This window comes from Salmo salar, chromosome 14 (genome assembly GCF_965601325.2).
Source record: "Salmo salar chromosome 14, fSalSal1, whole genome shotgun sequence".
NCBI classification, from domain to species: Eukaryota; Metazoa; Chordata; class Actinopteri; order Salmoniformes; family Salmonidae; genus Salmo; species Salmo salar.
The window spans coordinates 37,782,513-37,806,135 of record NC_138304.1 but is presented as its reverse complement, the minus strand read 5'-3'; the positions used below and the strand labels follow the sequence as shown (position 1 = coordinate 37,806,135).

Below are 23,623 nucleotides of genomic sequence, written 5' to 3'. Positions count from 1 at the left end.
GCATATGTATTGACCCCTTTGCTATGAAGCCCCTAAATAAGATCTGGTGCAACCAATTACCTTCAGAAGTCGCATAATTAGTTTAAATAAAGTCCACCTGTGTGCAATCTAAGTGTCACATGATCTGTCATATGATCTCAGTATATATACACCTGTTCTGAAACATCCCCACATCCCCCCAGAGTCTGCAACACCACTAAGCAAGGGAAACAACCAAGCAAGCAGCACTACGAAAACCAAGGAACTCTCCAAACAGGTCAGGGACAAAGTTGTGGAGAAGTACAGATCAGGGTTGAGTTATAAAAAAATATCCAAAACTTTGAACATCCCACGGAGCACCATCAAATCCATTATTAAAAAATGGAAAGAATATGGCACCACAACAAACCTGCCAATGGAGTGGCACCCACCAAAACTCACGGACCAGGCAAGCAGGGCATTAATAAGAGAGGCAACAAAGAGACCAAAGATAACCCTGAAGGAGCTGCAAAGCTCCACAGCGGAGATTAGAGTATCTGTCCATAGGACCACTTTAAGCCGTACACTCCACAGAGCTGGGCATGTTTGGTGTTCGCCAAAAGGCATGTGGGAGACTCCCCAAACATATGGAAGAAGGTACTCTGGTCAGATGAGACTAAAATTGAGCTTTTTGGCCATCAAGGAAAACGCTATGTCTGGCGCAAACCCAACACCCCTCATTACCCCAAGTTCACCATCCCCGCAGTGAAGCATGGCATTTGGCAGGGACTGGGAAACTGGTCAGAATTGAAGGAATGATGGATGGTGCTAAATACAGGGAAATTCTTGAGGGAAACCTGTTTCAGTCTTTGAGACTGGGACGGAGGTTCACCTTCCAACAGGACAATGACCCAATGCATACTGCTAAAGCAACACTCGAGTGGTTTTAGGGGAAACATTTAAATGTCTTGGAATGGCCTAGTCAAAGCCCAGACCTCAATCCAATTGAGAATCTGTGGTATGACTAAAAGATTGCTGTACACCAGCGGAACCCATCCAACTTGAAGGAGCTGGAGCAGTTTTGCCTTGAAGAATGGGAAAACATCCCAGTGGCTAGATGTGCCAAGATTATAGAGACATACCCCAAGAGACTTGCAGCTGTAATTGCTGCAAAAGGTGGCTCTACAAAGTATTGACTTTGGGGGGATGAATAGTTATGCACACTCAAGTTCAGTTTTTCTGTCTTATTTCTTGTTTGTTTCATAATAAAAAATATTTTGCCTCTTCAAAGTGGTAGGCATGTTGTGTAAATCAAATGATACAAATCCCCCCAAAAATCAATTTTAATTCCAGGTTGTAAGGCAAGGGGGGTGCCACTGTAAGGCAAGGGGGGTGCCACAAGCCACTGTAACTACAATGTTGTTGATCCATCCTCAATTTTCTCATATCACAGCCATTAAACTCTGCACACATTTTAAAAAGTCACCATTGGCCTCAAGGTGAAATCCCTAAGCGGGTTCCTTCCTCTCCAGTAACTGAGTTAGGAAGGACGCCTGTATCTTTGTAGTGACTGTGTGTATTGATACACCAGCCAAAGGGTAATTAATAACTTCACCATGCTCAAAGGAATATTCAATGTCTGTTTAAAAAAAAAAAAACATAATTCCACTTTGACATTATGGTGTGTGACAAAATCTCAATTTAATATATTTTTAATACAGGCTGTAACACAACAAAATGTGGAAAGTCAAGGGGTGTGAATACTTTCTGAAGGAACTGTATGTATATTTCTGAGTACATTTTTGTACAGTGCATTCGGAATGTATTCAGACCCCTTCACTTTTTCCACATTTTATTACATTACAGCCGTATTCTAAAATGGATTAAATAGTTTTTTCCCCCTCATCAATCTACACACAATACCCCACAATGACAAAGCGAAAACAGGTTGCATTGGGGACGAATGTATTACAAATAAAAAACTAAAATATCACATTTACATAAGTATACAGACTATTTACTCAGTACTTTGTTGAAGCACCTTTGGCAGCGATTACAGCCTTGAGTCTTCTTGGTTATGATGCTAGAAGCTTGGCACACCTGTATTTGGGGAGTTTCTCCCATTCTTCTCTGCAGATCCTCTCAAGCTCTGTCAGGCTGGATAGGGAGCGTCACTGCACAGCTATTTTCAGGTCTCTTCAGAGAAGTTTGATTGGGTTCAAGTCCGGGCTCTGGCTGGGCCACTCAAGGACATTCAGAGACTTGTCCTGAAGCCACTCCTGCGTTATCTTGGCTGTGTGCTCAGGGTATTTGTCCTGTTGGAAGGTGAACGTTCTCCCCCAGTCTGAGGTCCTGAGCGGTCTGGAGCAGGTTGTCATTAGATCTCGGTACTTTTCTCCGTTCATTTTTCCCTCGATCCTGACTAGTTTCCCAGTCCCTGCCGCTGAAAAGCATCCCCACAGCATGATGCTGCCACCACCATGCTTCACTGTAGGGATGGAATTGGCCAGGTGATGAGCAGTGCCTGGTTTCCTTCAGACGTGATGCTTGACATTCAGGCCAAATAGTTCAATCTTGGTTTCATCAGACCAGGGAACCTTGTTTCTCATGGTCTGCGAGTCCTTTAGGTGCCTTTTGGCCAACTCCAAACATGCTGTCATGTGCCTTTTACTGAGGAGTGGCTTCCATCTGGCCACTCTACCATAAAGGCCTGATTGGTGGAGTGCTGCAGAGATGGTTGTCCTTCTGGAAGGTTCTCCCATCTCCACAGATTAACTCTGTCAGAGTGACCATCAGGTTCTTGGTAACCTCCCTGACCAAGTCCTTTCTCCCCCGATTGCTCAGTTTGGCTGGGCGGCCAGCTCCAGGAAGAGTCTTGGTGGTTCCAAACTTCTTCTATTTAAGAATGATGGAGGCCACTATGTTCTTGGGGAACTTCAATGCTGCAGAAATGTTTTGCTACCATTCCCCAGATCTGTGCCTCAACAAAATCCTGTCTTGGCTCTCTACGGACAATTCCTTTGACCTCTGACATGCACTGTCAACTGTGGGATCTTATTTAGACAGGTGGGTGCCTTTCCAAATCATGTCCAATCAATTGAATTTACCACAGGTGGACTCCAATCAAGTCGTAGAAACATCTCCAGGATGATTCATGGAAACAGGATGCACCTGAGCTCAATTTCAAGTCTCATAGCAAAGGGTCTGATTACTTATGTAAATAAGGTATCTCTGTTTTTTATTTGTAATAAATTTGCTAACATTTCTAAAAACCTGTTTTCACTTTGTCATTATGGAGTATTGTGTGTAGATTGATGAGGAACATTTTTATTTAATCCATTTTAGAATAAGGCAGTAACAAAATATGGAAAAAGTGAAGAGGCCTGAATACTTTCCGAATGCACTGTATAGGGCCCTGTTTTCCATTACCATTTCATCTTGCCATAGTAGTGATATCTTTTCCACCATTTCACCTGAACCAGTTGATTGTCTTTAATTGAATGTGTGTGAAGAATGTTTGTGTCAGCACAGGTTGGTTAATTGTTCATTGTAGGCTCCTCCCACTAACTAAGCTAATGAGCTGCAGATGTTTCAATGTTTATTGGAGACTCCCAGTTTGAGTTCGAGGTGAGCAAGGAAAACCTGTTTGTTTTAGGTGTCAATCTTTAATCCTTGTTTTAACCTTTTAGCAATTTCAACTGACATTCTCTAGCCTATTTTGTATTTATCAAAAATAAATCTCTAATTTTGAGAAGAAACTGCTTTTAGTGAAAATCTTTTTATGTGAAAGGCATCGGCCAGCCTTCTCACAGACAACAACTCCCATTATTAGGGTGGACACTAGACCATCTCTATCTCTGGAATAACTCAGTTCACTTGATGCTTCAAGTACATTAGTGGGATTGTCTTGCTGACCCTGTTGACCTGTACTTTAGACTGACGCAGTGGTCTTATTTAAGCCTTGAGAGATTGGAAACCAAAATGTATTTCTCAATTCCAACCACATTGTAATGGTTTTGAACACTCACTTTGTCTGTGTTAGGCCTGTGTGTACAGGGACTAGATCTCATCTCAAACCACTCCCCTCAGAAAACCCCATAAAAAAAACCACAAAATAAATGGACTCCCAGTTTGCTCATATAAGCTGATAAATGGATAGTTGTCTGTGTTCAAATCCCCAGCCACCGTTTAGAGGTTGAATTACAGTGACTTGAGCCCAGGCAATTTAGAGAAATCATCACAACAATGAGTCAGACTGAGACAAAAACAGCTAGTATCCTACAAAATGGCCCCGGAGAAAAGAGGAGAGGAGAAGGAGGAGTGAGGGGGTGACAGAGGGAGAGAGAGGGGAGATAGACAGTTTGTTGTGGTCCTATGAGATTGTCTGCGAATAAGCAGTGATAAGAGACGGGCAGTCTCCAGTCTTTACCCAAACTGACTGCCAGAGTGTTAATGACCCAGCTTCCCCTGCACGTCCCTGGCTAACCCTCCACCACCCTCACCTCACCCCACCTCTCCACCACTGCCCATGGGCCTGTCCCTGTCTCTCTCTGACAGATACATACACACACGCACATGCATGCATGTACACATACACACACACGTGCACACAAGCATGCATGTACGTAAGCGTGCATGCACACACACACACACACACACACACTCACTCTCTCTTTCTCCTTCTGCCTTCCTCCCCACCTGCCTCTCTGTCTCCTGTCACATCCCACAGTGCTGAACCTCAGTCTTTTAGGCGCCACAGTTTGTCCCTTTTTTAAATGAATCACTTTAAATGAATCACTGTATGCCTTCACACCTTTTTACTCATTCCACTGAGTGTTAACAGGGAGAGCTGCAAGATCAACAGAGTGTATGTGTGTGTTCCTGTGTGGCTGGGTGTGTGTCTGTAAGTCTAAGATCAATGGTAAAAAGATACTGCCCACAGCTGTGAGAGGAGCCGGGAGGTCAGACTCAGTGGTAGCAGAAATTGTTCCAGTTGAAAATATTTTCCTCTTAAGGGTAAAAGATCATCTCTTTCCACAAAATCCCTCACAGTTTTCTAAAACATTTCCACTGCACACACACACACACACACATGCACACACACACACACACTCACGCACACGCATGCAGACAATCTGGCCATGGAGACAGTGAGTGAGTCAGTAAACACACACTTAACACACACACACCCACCCCTACAACACATACCCCAACATACTGCATGGTTTCTTTTTGTTTAACAGGGTGTAAATCATGGAGGAAGCATAGCTCTAATTTTACGCTTTGTTTATTTTAATTCTGGTAGAGTAGTATCTTTCATTTATTAAATTACTTGTGCGTGGATTCCCTGAATTGCTAAATCGCTTTTAACCTCATCAAATCTTCTTCTCAGCTACACCCACCCACCTACCTACTATATACCCACCTACCTACTGTATACCTACCTACCTACTGTAAACCCACCTACCTACTGTAAATCTACCTAACTACTATAAACCTACCTACCTACTGTATACCCACCTACCTACTGTAAACCTACCTTCCTACTGTAAACCTACCTACCTACTGTAAATCTACCTATCTACTATAAACCTACCTACCTACTGTATACCCACCTACGTACTGTAAACCTACCTACCTACTGTAAACCTACCTACCTACTGTATACCTACCCAGCTACTGAATACCCATATACCGACTGTATACCTACCTACTGTATACCCACCAACCTATTGTATACCCACCTACCCACCTACCTACTGTTTACCCACCTACCTACTGTATGCCCATCTACCTACTGTATACCTACCTACCCACTTACCCACCTACCTTCTGTAAACCTACCTACCTACTGTATACCTACCTAGCTACTGAAAACCTAACTACTGTATACCCACCTACCTATTGTATACCCACCTACCTATTGTTTACCCACCTACCGAACTACCTTCTGTATACACACCTACCTACTGTATAAGTACCTACCCACCTACCTACTGTAAACCCACCTACCCACCTACCTACTGTATACCCACCTACCTATTGTATACCTACCTACCCACCTACCTACTGTATACCTACCTACCGTCATAGCCACCGCCTGCCCATCTACCTACTGTATACCCACCTACCTACTGTATACCCACTTACCCACCTACCTTCTGTAAACCTACCTACCTACTGTATACCCACCTACCTACTGTATACCTAACTACTGTATACCCACCTACCTATTGTATACCCACCTACCAAACTACCTACTGTTTACCCACCTACCCACCTACCTACTGTATACCCATCTACCTACTGTATACCTACATACCCAGCTACCTATTGTATACCCAGCTACACACCTACCTACTGTATACCACCTATCTACTGCATACCCACCTACCAACCTACTGTATATTTACCTACCCACCAACCGACTGCAAATCCACCTACCCAGCTACTGAATACCCATATACCGACTGTATACCTACCTACTGTATACCCACCAACCTATTGTATACCCACCTACCCACCTACCTACTGTTTACCCACCTACCTACTGTATGCCCATCTACCTACTGTATACCTACCTACCCACTTACCCACCTACCTTCTGTAAACCTACCTACCTACTGTATACCTACCTAGCTACTGAAAACCTAACTACTGTATACCCACCTACCTATTGTATACCCACCTACCTATTGTTTACCCACCTACCGAACTACCTACTGTATACACACCTACCTACTGTATAAGTACCTACCCACCTACCTACTGTAAACCTACCTACCCACCTACCTACTGTATACCCACCTACCTATTGTATCCCTACCTACCCACCTACCTACTGTATACCTACCTACCGTCATAGCCACCGCCTGCCCATCTACCTACTGTATACCCACCTACCTACTGTATACCCACTTACCCACCTACCTTCTGTAAACCTACCTACCTACTGTATACCCACCTACCTACTGTATACCTAACTACTGTATACCCACCTACCTATTGTATACCCACCTACCAAACTACCTACTGTTTACCCACCTACCCACCTACCTACTGTATACCCATCTACCTACTGTATACCCTCACCACTGACCCACCCGCTACCTATTGTATACCCAGCTACACACCTACCTACAGTATACCACCTACCTACTGCATACCCACCTACCAACCTACTGTATATTCACCTACCCACCAACCGACTGCAAATCCACCTACCTACCCACCTACCAACTGTATACCCACCGATCTACTGTATATCCACCTACCCACCTACGTACAGTATACCTACCTACACAGTTACCTACTGAACCCCCTACCTACGCCTACCCCCACCTACCTACTGTACACCTACCTACCCATATACCTACTGTATACCTACTTACCCACCAACCTACTGTATACCCACCAACCTACTGTAAACCTACCTACCCACCTACCTACTGTGTACCCACCTACCTACCGTATACCCACCTACCTACTGGGTATACAGTAGGTAGGTGGATATATAGTAGGTATATCAACCTACCCACCTACCTACTGTATATCCACCTACCTAATGTATACCCAGCTACGTACTGTATATCCACCTACCCACCTACGGACTGTACATCCACCTACCTACCTACCTACCTACCTACTGTATATCCATCTACCCACCTACTTACTGTATATCCATCTACCCACCTATCTACTGTATACCAACCTACCAACCAACCTACTGTATATCCACCTACCTACCTACCTACTGTATACCTACCTACCTATCCACCTACCTACTGTACACCTACCTACCCTCCTACCTAATGTATACCGACCTACCTACTGCAAACCTACCTACCCAGCTACACACTGTATACCTACCTACCCACCTACCTACTGTATAACTACCTACCTACCTACTGTATACCTACCTACCCACCTACCTACTGTACACCAACATACCCTCCTACCTAATGTATACCGACCTGCAAACCTACCTACCCAGCTACACACTGTATACTCATCTACCCACCTACCTACTGTATACCCACCTACCTACCTACTGTATAATTATCTACCTACCCACCTACCTACTGTATACCCCCCTACCCACCTACCTATTGTATACTAACCTACCCAGCTACCTACTGTATACCTACCTACCCACATACAGACTGTATACCCACCTACCTACTGTATACCCACCTCTACTGTATACCTACCTACCCTCCCACCTACTGTGTACCTATCTACCCTCTCCTACCCAATGTATACCCACCTACCCTCCTACCTAATGTATACCTACCTACCCTACTACCTAATGTATACCCACCTACCTACTGCAAACCTACCTACCCAGCTATCTACTGTATACCCACCTACCCACCTCTCTACTGTATACCCACCTCCCTACCTACCTACTGTATACCCACCTACCCACCTACCTACTGTATAACCCCCTACCTACGGTATACCCACCTACCTACTGTATACCCACCTACCTACCTACTGTCTACCCACCTACCCACCTACCTACTGTATACCCACTCACCTACTGTATACCCACCTACACACCCACCTACTGTATACCCACCTACCTACTGTATACCCCCCCCCACCACCTACGGTATACCCACCTACACACCCACCTACTGTATACCCACCTACCTACTGTATACCCCCCAACCTACGGTATACCCCACCTACCTACTGTATACGCACCTACCCACCCACCTACTGTATACCCCACTACCTACTGTATACGCACCTACCTACTGTCTACCTACCTACCTACCTACCTACCTACCTACCTACCTACCTACCTACCTACCTACCTACCTACCTACCTACCTACCTACCTACCTACCTACCTACCTACCTACATAGCCACCGCCTGCCCACCTACCTACTGTATACCCACCTACTGTAAACCTATCTACCCACCTACCTACATTGTACCCACCTACCTACTGTACACCTACCTACCCTCCTACCTAATGTATACCGACCTATCTACTGCAAACCTACCTACCCAGCTACACACTGTATACCCACCTACCCACCTACCTACTGTATACCCACTTACCCACCTACTGTATACTAACCTACCCAGTTACCTACTGTATACCCACCTACCCACATACATACTGTATACCTACCTACCTACTGTATACCTACCTACCCAGCTACCTACTGTATACCTACCTACCCACCCAGCTACTGTATACCCACCCATCTACTGCAAACCTACCTACCCAGCTACCTACTGTATACCCACCTACCCACCCAGCTACTGTATACCCACCCACCTACTGTAAACCTACCTACCACCTACCTACTATATACCCACCCAACTACTGTATACCCACCTCTACTGTATACCTACCTACCCACCTACCTACTGTATACCTACCTACCAACCTACCTAATGTATACCCACCTACCTACTGCAAACCTACCTACCCAGCTACCTAGTGTATATTCCACATACCCACCTACCTCCTGTATACCCACCTACCTACGGTATACCTACCTACCTACTGTATACCCACCTACCTACCTACTATATACCCACCTACCTACCTACTGTATATCCACCTACCGAACTACCTACTGTATACCCACCTACCTACTGTATACCCACCTACCCACCTACCTACTGTATACCTACCTACCCAGTTACCTACTGTATACCCACCTACCTACTGTATATCCACCTACCTACCTACCTACTGTATACCTACCCACCCAGTTACCTACTGTATACCCACCTACCTACTGTATATCCACCTACCGACCTACCTACTGTATACCCACCTACCTACTGTATACCCACCTACTGACCTACCTACTGTATACCTACCTACCCAGCTACCTACTGTATACCTACCTACCCAGCTACCTTCTGTATACCCACCTACCCACCCACCTATTGTATACCCCGCTACCTACTGTATACCCACCTACCTACTGCCTACCTACCTACCTACATAGCCACCGCCTGCCCACCTACCTACTGTATACCCACCTACCTACTGGGTATACAGTAGGTAGGTGGGTAGGTGGATATACAGTAGGTATATCCACCTACCCACCTATCTACTGTATACCCACCTACCTACAGTATACCCACCTACCTACTGTATATCCACCTACCCACCTACCTACTGTATATCACCTACCTACCTACCTACTGTAAACCCACCTACCCACCTACCTACTGTATACCCACCCACCTACTGTATACCTACCTACCCACCTACCTACTGTACACCCACCTACCTACCCACCTACCTACTGTACACCTACCTACCTACCTACTGTATACCTACCTACCCGCCTACCTACTGTACACCTACCTACCCACCTACCTACTGTATACCCACCTACCTACTGTATACCCACCTACCTACTGTATACCTACCTACCCACCTACCTACTGTACACCCACCTACCTACCCACCTACCTACTGTATACCTACCTACCTACCTACCTACCTATCTACCTACCTACCTACCTACTGTATACCTACCTACCCACCTACCTACTGTACACCTACCTACCCACCTACCTACTGTATACCCACCTGACTCTGTATACCCATTTACCTTCTGTATACCTACCTACCCACCTACCTACTGTACACCTACCTACCCACCTACCTACTGTATACACACCTACCTCTGTATACCCACCTACCTACTGTATACCTACCTACCCACCTACCTACTGTACACCCACCTACCCACCTACCTACTGTATACCTACCTACCTACCTACCTACCTACCTACCTACCTACCTACCTACCTACCTACCTACCTACCTACCTACCTACCTACCTACCTACCTACCTACCTACCTACCTACCTACCTACCTACCTACCTACCTACCTACCTACCTACCTAGCCACCGCCTGCCTACCTTACTGCTGTATACCCACCTACTTACCTAGCCACCGCCTGCCCACCATTCTTATTCTCCCCCTTTTACATTGAAAACCTTATATTCCCTGAGCCGATATTAAAGAGCCCTAGAGACGACAGCCGTAAAATAATTTTTGCTCAGTCTCTTCTATTTCATGCTATAATAATATTTTGGGGGGAGAAGTGAGATAAAAGCTCCATGTTGGAAGAGTAATTGTAGGTTTTGTGTGGCGTCTGAATCCGAGGGGAGATAGGGGAAGGAGGTGAGGGGAGATAGGGGAAGGAGGTGAGGGGAGATAGGGGAAGGAGGTGAGGGGAGATAGGGGAAGGAGGTGAGGGGAGATAGGAAAAAGAGGTGAGTGGAGGTGTTTATTTGTTTTCATGTCATTTTCCCTGTCATTTCTCCAGTCACTGAGCACACAGTGAATTGATCACTTCTATCTCTCTCTGCAGGATGCTGCTTAGACATCCTCTCTATGTTGTTTCCTCTCTCCCTCTCAAACTCTCTGCAGCTCAAAAAAAACTCTTTTTCAGCCTGCCTGTCTTCCTTTGGATGTGTTGTTCTGCCTCATTGTCTCTCTCTTTCACTCTCTCTCTCTCTCTCTTCCTGCTGTTTTTGTTCTGGCTGCCTCGCTAATTTCACTCTCCCTTACTCTCTTTTCCTCCCTGCTACCACTCTCTCTCCGTACCCCTCCCTCCACCCCCTCCTATCCACACCCTTTCCCTCACTTCTCTCTCTTCCCCCTCCCTCTACTCTTTCTCTTATCAAAGTAACACATCCCAGGGCCTGGAAATCCAGTACAACTTCCAGCCAAGGCATTTTTAACTCACCTCACAAACCCTGGGGGGAGGGGGGGGGCTGTCACAGTGACAAACACACATGCACACCACACACACACACACACAGATTAAACTACTCAAAGACACAAAAACACAAATCCACACACTCACTCAGCATTCACACTGGATGACCACTAGAGGTGCGTCAGATTCTCTCTTATCTCAGATCTAAGTGGCAGGCTATATTAAAGAGCAGGGTATATTTTTAACACTCACACACTGCCTGTGCCTTTTGAAAGGCTAATTCAGCTTCAAATAGCATATTTCATGTCTGAGACAGACTAGAGGTCTTTGGTTTGCTGCTATTGATGTCAGTCAACGTCTGCATCACACATGAGAGGCCTACGCACAGGTGTGAGACACGCACACACACGAAACACACACACACACGTAACATGCAACACACACACAGACACATGTAACACGCAACACACACACATAACATGCAACACACACATATAACACACAACACACACATGTAACACGCAACACACACACCGAGGGTCAGCTCTCATCACCAACCACACTTCGTTATTGGAGTTGCTTGTGTGATAACCCAGAGTGACAGTCAGTTCTAGTGGGAATCATCTAGAATCAGACAGCATCAATGGAAATGAGCTGATTCAACAAGCACACACACAGATATGGCCATCTGACTCACAGAGAAAACACTAGATATATATCTATCCAGCATAGCAGTGACTGCACAGCTTCTCTGGAGCGTTTTGAGGGAGAACAGGCCAAATCAACAGGCTCTCCTGTGTCCTCCTCTCCTCCTTCTCATCATCTGTTCCATTATTCCATCCTGTTCTGCCCTCCCTCGTTCCCTCCATCCCTCTCTGTCGGCTGACACCCAACATGCTCCCTCGCTCACTCCTACATACCTCTTCCCTCTCACCTTGTTCAGGGTAATCACAGCCTCTTGGTTCGTTCCGCTGATGTTGAAGGTGTCCCCCGTCTCTCCTTCCAGGACGGTATATTCCAGCTTGGCGTTGTCGCCTAGGTCAGCATCTGTTGCTGAGATACGGCCCACCTCCGCCCCCAGAACAGCCAGCTCTGACACGGAGAAGGACCACATACCTGGAGAGAGGGAGGAGGAAGGAAGAAGAAAGAAAGAAAGAAAGAAAGAAAGAAAGAAAGAAAGAAAGAAAGAAAGAAAGAAAGAAAGGAAGGAAGGAAGGAAGGAAGGAAGGAAGGAAGGAAGGAAGGAAGGAAGGAAGGAAGGAAGGAAGGAAGGAAGGAAGGAAGGAAGGAAGGAAGGAAGGAAGGAAGGAAGGAAGGAAGGAAGGAAAAAAGAGAGATTTAGATAAGGTATTTGATGTACTGTACAACAGGGAGGAGGGGCTGAGGGAAAAAAGGGGGATAGAGAGAGAAAAGAGGGCGTGGTAGGAGACAGCGACATCACAGGCACTGAAGGTTACACAGCACTTGTTTATCTTGTTTATGTTGTTTGTGTTTGGTGAGGCGAGATAGAGATAGAGAGGACTCATCAAATGTCAATGACTGTGTCTGTCTCCTGCTGTTATTTCTTCTCCGCTAACAAGCTTGATTATTCATCAAGGACAGATAATAAGCCTGTGGTTCCTCTCCACTCAGTCATGTTTAAACATGCAGGGGCCTTTACCTTTTAGTGCTCTTCACATTAAATCACCACATTAAAATACCCTTTTGCTGGAGCTACAGTTTATATTACCGTGAAATACACCGATCCCATGACTCACTCTCTGTCTGGAAAAGAGCAGTACAGGAGCTAACTCAGTCACAACTTTGTATTGCTCACACACAGTCCATTCCTTAAACTTCACTTCAGTCGTTTACTGCATACGGACCACTGACTCAAGTGACAAGTTCGAGGGAGGTGGGGAGAAAGAAAGATAGCTCTTTTTGCCTTACTCACACAAAATGTACGTGCCCATTCAGCAGAGCAGCTATCTACAGTACAACTAGCTATTGGTGGAAAAATCAGATAAACACCGGGGCTCAGACAGAATAACATTGTAAGCGGCGCTTTGTGACAGTAAAAATGATAGCCAGCACTTCAGCCAGACAACATCACGACTACGTCAAACACACAAGGAGTAAGATAAAGGATTTATCCACCCACATCAGAACAAGACAAAAGTTAGATAAGGACGTTATGAAAAGATAAACAATGTGCTCGACTTTATGTGGGTAAGAGCCAAATGTGGACTTAAGACAAGGATATGTGAGCATACAGTTGAAGTCTGAAGTTTTACGTTCACCTTAGCCAAATACATTTAAACTCAGTTTTTCACAATTCCTGACATTTAATCCTAGTAAAAATTCCCTGTTTTAGGTCCGTTAGGATCACCAATTTATTTTAAGAATGTGAAATGTCAGAATAATAGTAGAGAGAATTATTCATTTCAGCTTTTATTTTTTTCATCACATTCCCAGTGGGTCAGAAGTTTACATACACTCAATTAGCATTGCCTTTAAATTGTTTAACTTGGGTCAAACATTTCGGGTAGCTTTCCACAAGCTTCCCACAATAAGTTGGCCCATTACTCCTGACAGAGCTGGTGTAACTGAGTCAGGTTTGTAGGCATCCTTGCTTGCACACGCTTTTTCAGTTCTGCCCACACATTTTCTATAGGATTGAGGTCAGTGCTTTGTGATGGCCACTCCAATACCTTGACTTTGTTGTCCTTAATCCATTTTGCCACAACTTTGGAAGTATGCTTGGGGTCATTGTCCATTTGGAAGACCCATTTGCGACCAAGCTTTAACTTCTTGACTGATGTCTTGAGATGTTGCTTCAATATATCCACATAATTTTCCTGCCTCATGATGCCATCTATTTGGTGAAGTTCACCAGTCCCTGGTCATTATGGCCAAACAGTTCTATTTTTGTTTCATCAGACCAGAGGACATTTCACCAAAAAGTACAATCTTTGTCCCTATGTGCAGTTGCAAACCGTAGTCTGGCTTTTTTATGGCAGTTTTGGAGCAATGGCTTCTTCCTCGCTGAGCAGCCTTTCAGGTTATGTCGATATAGGACTCGTTTTACTGTGGATATAGATACTTGTGTACCTGTTTCCTCCAGCATCTTCACAAGGTCCTTTACTGTTGTTCTGGGATTGATTTGCACTTTTCGCACCAAAGTACGTTCATCTCTAGGAGACAGAACACATCCCCTTCCTGAGCAATATGATGGCTGCGTGGTCCCATGGTGTTAATACATGCGTACTATTGTTTGTACAGATGAACATGGTACCTTCAGGCATTTGGAAATTGCTCCCAAGGATGAACCAGACTTGTGGAGGTATACCATTTTTTCTGAGGTCTTGGCTGATTCCTTTGGATTTTCCCATGATGTCAAGCAAAGAGGCAGTGAGTTTGAAGGTAGGCCTTGAAATACATCCACAGGTACACCTCCAGTTGGCTCAAATTATATCAATTAGCCTATCAGAAGCTTCTAAAACCATGACATAATTTTCTGGAATTTTCCAAGCTGTTTAAAGGTACAGTCAACTTAGTGTATGTAAACTGCTGACCCACTGGAATTGTGATACAGTGAATTATAAGTGAAATAATCTGTCTGTAAAAAAGTTGTGGAAAAATTACTTGTGTCATACACAAAGTAGATGTCCTAACCGACTTGCCAAAACTATAGTTTGTTAACAAGAAATTTGCGGAGTGGTTGAACAACGAGTTTTAATGACTCCAGCCTAAGTGTTTGTAAACTTCCGACTTCAACTGTAAGTGCTCCATTTGCAACCATGATGAAAAATCCCCTGTTGCCAGGCATTTCAATAGCCATAATCATAAACTAAGTGCCTTGCGTTATATGAGCATTGAATTGGGGAAGGAGCCACTTACGGGAGAGATAGAAATAAATGACTTCTCCAAAGAGAGACATATTGGATAGACTGCTTGAGCACTCTTGCCCCAGCAGGCCTCGATGAGGAATGCTCTTTTTCTTGTTTTGCTATTTGTAGTAGGTTATAAATATGTAGGCCACACATTTAGGCAATGACATCATAATGTGTCTGTATTGTGTGTTTATAGTTACAGTATATTTTTATTTCATTTCCATGTTTCCCCCACAGCTCCCTCTGCTGGGATCTCTTGATTGGGCCAATACGCCTTAACCTGTGTGGTACTGCTGTCGTGACATTGATTGCCATTGCCTTTGCACGCTGAAGAAGGGCTCATACGCAAAGCGTTCGAGCGGCAATAAAAATATGTACATTTAAGTTTATTCAACAGAGTGCTGTCCTGTTTATGTTCTTTAGATAAGGACGTTATCCTTCACAACAAAACACAGGAAAAAGGTTGAATCCAATCGATACAAAGGATGAATTATGGGAGAATATGATGTTAGCCATCACTTTAAAGATTAGGCGAAAGCAAAAATCGTGTTTATGTTCTACTACAAACATGAGGACTATGGGGGGGAGGCAGTACAACATCCAAGAGCATCATCTGGGGCCCTTAGTGGTCCTTCAGGGGACTGTAGTGGCCCTTGAGAGAAAACTACTCTCTCTGGTCCTTCACCTGCTCTTTGATCATATGGTCCATGCAATGACCACCTTCTTCATGCACTCTAGCAGCTGTCTTCGCTTAACAACTGATTTAGGAACAGCTTGTCCTATCCCAATCCTATCATTTTTCCTGACCACAAAAACCCATGTTTTTCGCTGTTTCCTCATCATGTTGGTCAGGAAAAACGTATGTCCCTTCTGTGTGTGGGTGTGGTGTCCTGTGGGGTTGGCTGGGCACTATGTCAGCAAAAAGATACAGGCTATGAATAATAAATACCTATTCGTTGTATTGTAATAAAGAAAGAACAAACCATGTATATAATGTACAATTCATCCTCTAAGGCAGTGAAACATGAAACTCAGCATGCTTATGCCCACAAGACTCTGGGCCAAGGCATGGGCCTGCCTACTGAAGGGGACATGTGCCAGTGAATCAACATTACATATCACCTTATGTGCCATGACTATGAATCAACCGTCTGGGACACTGGGCACCAGAATGAAAACGACTCAGACCAGCACACAGAAAAATCCTATTACTAATGACACCCCAAAATAGATACATTCTACAGATGAGAAAATCTCTCTCTCTCATTAACATACAAAACTTGAACAGTTGTCTGTATGTCGATATACTACTTGAAGGCAATCGTACATCTCAGAAAAGCTGTTACACAAGAGCAGTGACACACACACACACACACACACACACACACACACACACACACACACACACACACACACACACACACACACACACACACACACACACACACACACACACACACACACACACACACACACACACACACACACACACAGCTGTAGAAGTGCTTGAGTGAATGGGGGGAGGTGTGATGGTGATGGTAAAGTAGTCATTATCAGCTTTCCTCTCACCATGTATAGTGAAACTGGCAACAGAAATCATTCATCTTATCCACTGGACCAGGCGAGAGGGACACAGAGTGGAAATAATAGCTCCAAATTATAAAGGACAGGATGCCAACGCAACAATAATTACACATCACTTGAAACAGGAAAATCAAGCCCTCTTAACGACAGGAAGGAACAGAACATGTGATCTCCCCTGGTCTTTATTCTCCTGGCTCTGGCCATTATGGTGTGCTGTGGTGAAACAGCATGGGGACCAAAGGAGGTTGGTGGCACCTTAATTGGGGAGAACAGGCTTGTGGTAAGGACTGGAGCGGAGTTAGTGGAATGGTATCAAATACATCAAACACATGGGTTTCAAGTGTTTGATGCCATTCCATTTGCTTCGTTCCGGCCATTATTATGAGCCGTTCTCACCCCAGCAGCCTCCAGGGATGGGGACACAGGCTCAATGTCCTAAGCCTCTCTGATAAAGCGCTCCCCACCAGGCCCTGGTAATTGTGCTCAGGAGAGAGAATCGAAGTCCTTCACTGTGCTCTGCTCAAACCTACTTCTAACAGACACCTTCTGCTCCTCACCATCATCCCCCTCACCTCACAGGAGAACATTTTTATTTATTTTTCTCAGACTACTTCACTATACTATGGTTCACTTACGGACACCGCAATTGGTCAGGGTTCCCAGGTAAAGCGTGGTAATTGGTGGAAACGGGCCACGGTTGATGGGGAGATTAGTGAAGTGACAGCCAGTGGGAGTTAATTAGGGGCGGCTGTAGTTTAATACAGGTTTATTCCTGTAAATAAGACCTCAAGAGCGACATCACACTGAGACAGGAGGATGAGGAGGATGGAGGGAAGAGGATGAGGAATGGGAGTGAAAGAAAGATAAGGAGAGAGGAGGTGACTAGTAGTAAAATAGACACAGGTTGTGAATTCTGTGAAATGAAAAGGAAAAGAGAGAAGAGAAGACAGGACAGCAGGGATTAGTGACTCACTTCAGAGCTGGATACAGTAGTAATAAAAAGAGAGAAGAGGACAGCAAGGAGTAGTGACTCACTGCAGGGCTGGATACAGTAGTAATAAAAAGAGAGAAGAAGACAGCAAGGAGTAGTGACTCACTGCAGGGCTGGATACAGTAGTAATAAAAAGAGAGAAGAAGACAGCAAGGAGTAGTGACTCACTGCAGGGCTGGATACAGTAGTAATAAAAAGAGAGAAGAAGACAGCAAGGAGTAGTGACTCACTGCAGGGCTGGATACAGTAGTAATAAAAAGAGAGAAGAAGACAGCAAGGAGTAGTGACTCACTGCAGGGCTGGATACAGTAGTAATAAAAAGAGAGAAGAAGACAGCAAGGAGTAGTGACTCACTGCAGGGCTGGATACAGTAGTAATAAAAAGAGAGAAGAAGACAGCAAGGAGTAGTGACTCACTGCGAGGGCTGGATACAGTAGTAATAAAAAGAGAGAAGAAGACAGCAAGGAGTAGTGACTCACTGCGAGGGCTGGATACAGTAGTAATAAAAAGAGAGAAGAAGACAGCAAGGAGTAGTGACTCACTGCAGGGCTGGATACAGTAGTAATAAAAAGAGAGAAGAGGAGAGCATGGAGTAGTGACTCACTGCAAGGCTGGATACAGTAGTAATAAAAAGAGAGAAGGGGACAGCAGGGAGTAGTGACTCACTGCAAGGCTGGATACAGTAGTAATAAAAAGAGAGAAGAGGACAGCAGGGAGTAGTGACTCACTTCAGAGCTGGATACAGTAGTAATAAAAAGAGAGAAGAAGACAGCAAGGAGTAGTGACTCACTGCAGGGCTGGATACAGTAGTAATAAAAAGAGAGAAGAGGAGAGCATGGAGTAGTGACTCACTGCAAGGCTGGATACAGTAGTAATAAAAATAGAGAAGAGGACAGCAGGGATTAGTGACTCACTTCAGGGATGGATACAGTAGTAATAAAAAGAGAGAAAAGGACAGCAAGGAGTAGTGACTCACTTCAGGGCTGGATACAGTAGTAATAAAAAGAGAGAAAAGGACAGCAAGGAGTAGTGACTCACTTCAGGGCTGGATACAGTAGTAATAAAAAGAGAGAAAAGGACAGAAAGGAGTAGTGACTCACTTCAGGGCTGGATACAGTAGTAATAAAAAGAGAGAAGAGGACAGCAAGGAGTAGTGACTCACTTCAGGGATGGATACAGTAGTAATAAAAAGAGAGAAAAGGACAGAAAGGAGTAGTGACTCACTTCAGGGCTGGATACAGTAGTAATAAAAAGAGAGAAAAGGACAGCAAGGAGTAGTGACTCACTTCAGGGCTGGATACAGTAGTAATAAAAAGAGAGAAAAGGACAGAAAGGAGTAGTGACTCACTTCAGGGCTGGATACAGTAGTAATAAAAAGAGAGAAGAGGACAGCAAGGAGTAGTGACTCACTTCAGGGATGGATATAGTAGTAATAAAAATAAAGAAAAGGCCAGCAAGGAGTAGTGACTCACTTCAGGGATGGATATAGTAGTAATAAAAAGAGAGAAGATGTCAGCAAGGATTAGTGACTCACTTCAGGGATGGATACAGTAGTAATAAAAAGAGAGAAGAGGACAGCAGGGATTAGTGACTCACTGCAGGGCTGGATACAGTAGTAATAAAAAGAGAGAAGAGGACAGCAAGGAGTAGTGACTCACTGCAAGGCTGGATACAGTAGTAATAAAAAGAAAGAAGAGGACAGCAGGGATTAGTGACTCACTGCAAGGCTGGATACAGTAGTAATAAAAAGAGAGAAGAGGACAGCAGGGATTAGTGACTCACTTCAGGGCTGGATACAGTAGTAATAAAAAGAGAGAAGAGGACAGCAGGGATTAGTGACTCACTGCAGGGCTGGATACAGTAGGAAATAAAGAGAGAAGAGGACAGCAGGGGGTAGTTTCTCACTGCAAGGCTGGATACAGTAGTAATAAAAAGAGAGAAGGGGACAGCAGGGAGTAGTGACTCACTGCAAGGCTGCATACAGTAGTAATAAAAAGAGAGAAGGGGACAGCAGGGAGTAGTGACTCACTGCAAGGCTGCATACAGTAGTAATACAAAGATCGAAGAGGACAGCAGGGATTAGTGACTCACTGCAAGGCTGGATACAGTAGTAATAAAAAGAGAGAAGAGGACACAGGGAGTAGTGACTCACTGCAAGGCTGCATACAGTAGTAATAAAAAGAGAGAAGAGGACAGCAGGGAGTAGTGACTGCAGGGCTGGCTACAGTAGTAATAACTCTTGGAGAGGAGAGGTGCGAGAGACAGGGGGAGAAAAAGAGGAGTAGGACCTGTCTTATCTGAGGAGGAGGCTTTCTGTTTCTTCTGAAGGGTGGGAATGCGTTGAGTTAGGAGAGTCATTAAAAAAGTGTCTAGCTGGCTGAAGCACATGCACTGGTTGAAAATAGCCTGAAAACAATCTGCATCCATTTAGTAAGAGTCCATCACACAAGCACTTATAGTGGATGAGGCTTAAGGGAAGAGGACAGCGAGAGAGAGAAGGGGTGGGTGAGCGCGAGAAGAGATTTAGGCATAAACATTAGTAGCCTATGAGAGAGAGAGAGAGAGAGAGAGAGAGAGAGAGAGAGAGAGAGAGAGAGAGAGAGAGAGAGAGAGAGAGAGAGAGACTAGGCTATCTGACAGACTAACTGGACATCACAGCACCACCCTAACACTGCAGGACCAGACAACAAAGGATTAAAATAGAGTGCCTGCAGGATGAATGAGTCCTCCACTACATTACTGCCACACTTAGAGAGACAGGGTTAATATTACATACTGTATTTACCTCATGAATGGACGGGCCTCTACATGAATGGATGGGCCTCTACATGAATGGGTGGCCCTCTACATTAATGGACGGACCTCTACATGAATGGATGGACCTCTACATTACTGGATGGCCCTCTACATGAATGGACGGTCTCTACATGAATGGATGGGCCTCTACATGAATGGATGGGCCTCTACATTAATGCTGTAATGATTAGGAGGAGGTGACCAGTCCCAGATTTTCCAGATTGACTGACCTTCATGTCTTAAAGTAATGATGGACTGTCATTTCTCTTTGCTTATTTGAGGTGTTCTTGCCATAATATGGACTTTGTCTTTTACCAAATAGGGCTATCTTCCGTATACCACCCCTACCTTGTCACAACACAACTGATTGTCTCAAACGCATTACGAAGGAAAGAAATTCCACAAATTAACTTTTAACAAGGCACACCTGCTATTTGAAATCAAATCAAATTTTATTGGTCACATACACATGGTTAGCAGATGTTATTGCGAGTGTAGCAGGCGGTGATACAGCCCATCAGGATGCTCTCAATTGTGCATCTGTAAAAGTTAGTGAGTGTTTTCGGTGACAAGCCAGATTTTTTCAGCCGCCTTCCTCACCACACTGTCTGTGTGCGTAGACCATTTCAGTTTGTCAGTGATATGTACAGAGAGGAACTTAAAACTTTCCACCTCCACTGCTTGTCCCGTGGATGTGGATAGGGGGGTGCTCCCTTTGCTGTTTCCTGAAGTCCACGATCATCTCATTTGTTTTGCTGACATTGAGTGAGAGGTTATTTTCCTGACACCACACTCAGAGGGCCCTCACCTCCTCCTTGTAGGCTGTCTTGTCGTTGTTGGTAATCAAGCCTACCACTGTAGTGTTGTCTGCAAACTTGATGATTGAGTTGCAGGCGTGCATGGCACGCAGTCATGGGTGAACAGGGAGTACAGGAGAGGGCTGAGAATGCACCCTTGTGGGGCCCCAGTGTTGAGGATCAGCGGAGTGGAGATGTTGTTTCCTACCCTCACCACTTGGGGGCGGCCCGTCAGGAAGTCCAGGACCTAGTTGCACACGGCGGAGTTGAGACCCAGGGTCTCAAGCTTAATGATGAGTTTGGAGGGTACTATGATGTTGAATGCTGAGCTGTAGTCAATGAACAGTATTCCTCTTATCCAGATGGGATAGGGCAGTGTGCAGTGTGATGGCGATTGCTTACCGGACCTATTGCGGCAGTAAGCAAATTGGAGTGGGTCTAGGGTATCAGATAGGGTGGAGGTGATATGATGCTTGACTAGTTTCTCAAAGCACTTCATGATGACAGAAGTGAGTGCTGCGCGTTGATAGTCATTTAGTTCAGTTACCTTAGCTTTCTTGGGAACAGGAACAATGGTGGCCATCTTAAATCATGTGGGGACAGCAGACTGGGACTGGGCTTGATTGAATATGTCCATAAACACACCAGCCAGCTGATCTGCGCATGCATTGACAACGCGGCTAGGGATGCCGTCTGGGCCGGCAGCCTTGCGAGGGTTAACACGTTTAAATGTTTTACTCATGTCGGCCATGGAGAAGGAGAGCCCACAGTCTTTGGTAGCGGCCGTGTTGGTGGCACTGTATTGTCCTCAAAGCGTGCAAAGAAGTTGTTTAATTTGTCTGGGAGCAAGACGTCGATGTCTGCGACGGGGCTGGTTTTCTTTTTGTAATCCGTTATTGTCTGTAGACCCTGCCACATATGTCTCGTGTTTGATCCGTTGAATTGCGACTCCACTTTATCTCTATACTGACGCTTTGTTTGATTGCCTAATGTAGGGAATAACTACACTGTTTGTATTCTGCCATGTTTCCAGTCGCCTTATGCGATGGAACGTGCTTTCAGTTTTGCGCGAATGCTGCCATCAATCCACAGTTTCTGGTTAGGGAAGGTTTTAGTAGTCACAGTGGGTACAACATCTCCTATACACTTCCTTATAAACTCGCTTACCGAGTCAGCGTATACGTCAATGTTATTGTCTGCGGCTACCCGGAACATATCCCAAGTCCATGTGATCGAAGCAATCTTGAAGCGGGAAATCTGATCGGTCAGACCAGCATTGGATAGACCTAAGCACGGGCATTTCCTGTTTTAGTTTCTGCCTATAGGAGGGGAGCAACAAGGTCAGATTTGCCAAAAGGAGGACGGGGGAGGGCCTTGTATGCATCGCAGAAGATAGAGTAGCAGTGGTCGAGTGTGTTACTCGCTCGTGTACTACAATCGATATGCTGAGAGAATTTATGTAGCCTTGTTCTCAGATTAGCTTTGTTAACCTCTCTTGGGTATGTGGGACGTGACCGTCCCACCTGCGGGGCACACTATTCAACAGCCAGTGAAATAGCAGGGCGGCAAATTCAAAACAACCAAAATCTCATACTTCAAATTTCTCACACATACAAGTATTATACACCATTTTATAGATAAGACTCTCGTTAATCCAACCACATTGTCTGATTTCAAAAAGGCTTTACGGAGAAAGCAAAACATTAGATTATGTTAGGACACACCCTAAACAAGAAAAGCCACACAGCCATTTTCCAAGCAAGAAGAGGCGTCACAAAAAAGAAATACAGCTAAAATGAAGCACTAACCTTTGATGATCTTCATCAGATGGCACTCATAGGACTTCTTGTTACACAATACATGTATGTTTTGCTCGATAAAGTTCATATTTATATCCAAAAACCCCAT

General features: G+C 44.8%; 1 protein-coding gene across 1 annotated transcript in view; it reads right to left on the bottom strand.

Moving 5' to 3' along the window:
* The window catches only part of LOC106569478 (uncharacterized), a 202,386-nt gene that overhangs the window by 22,600 nt on the left and 156,163 nt on the right, over positions 1-23,623 (bottom strand). The window contains exon 6 of the mRNA XM_014140868.3: positions 12,610-12,791. Coding sequence (XP_013996343.3) covers positions 12,610-12,791 — 182 coding nt within the window. The remainder of the gene's footprint in view (positions 1-12,609; positions 12,792-23,623) is intronic.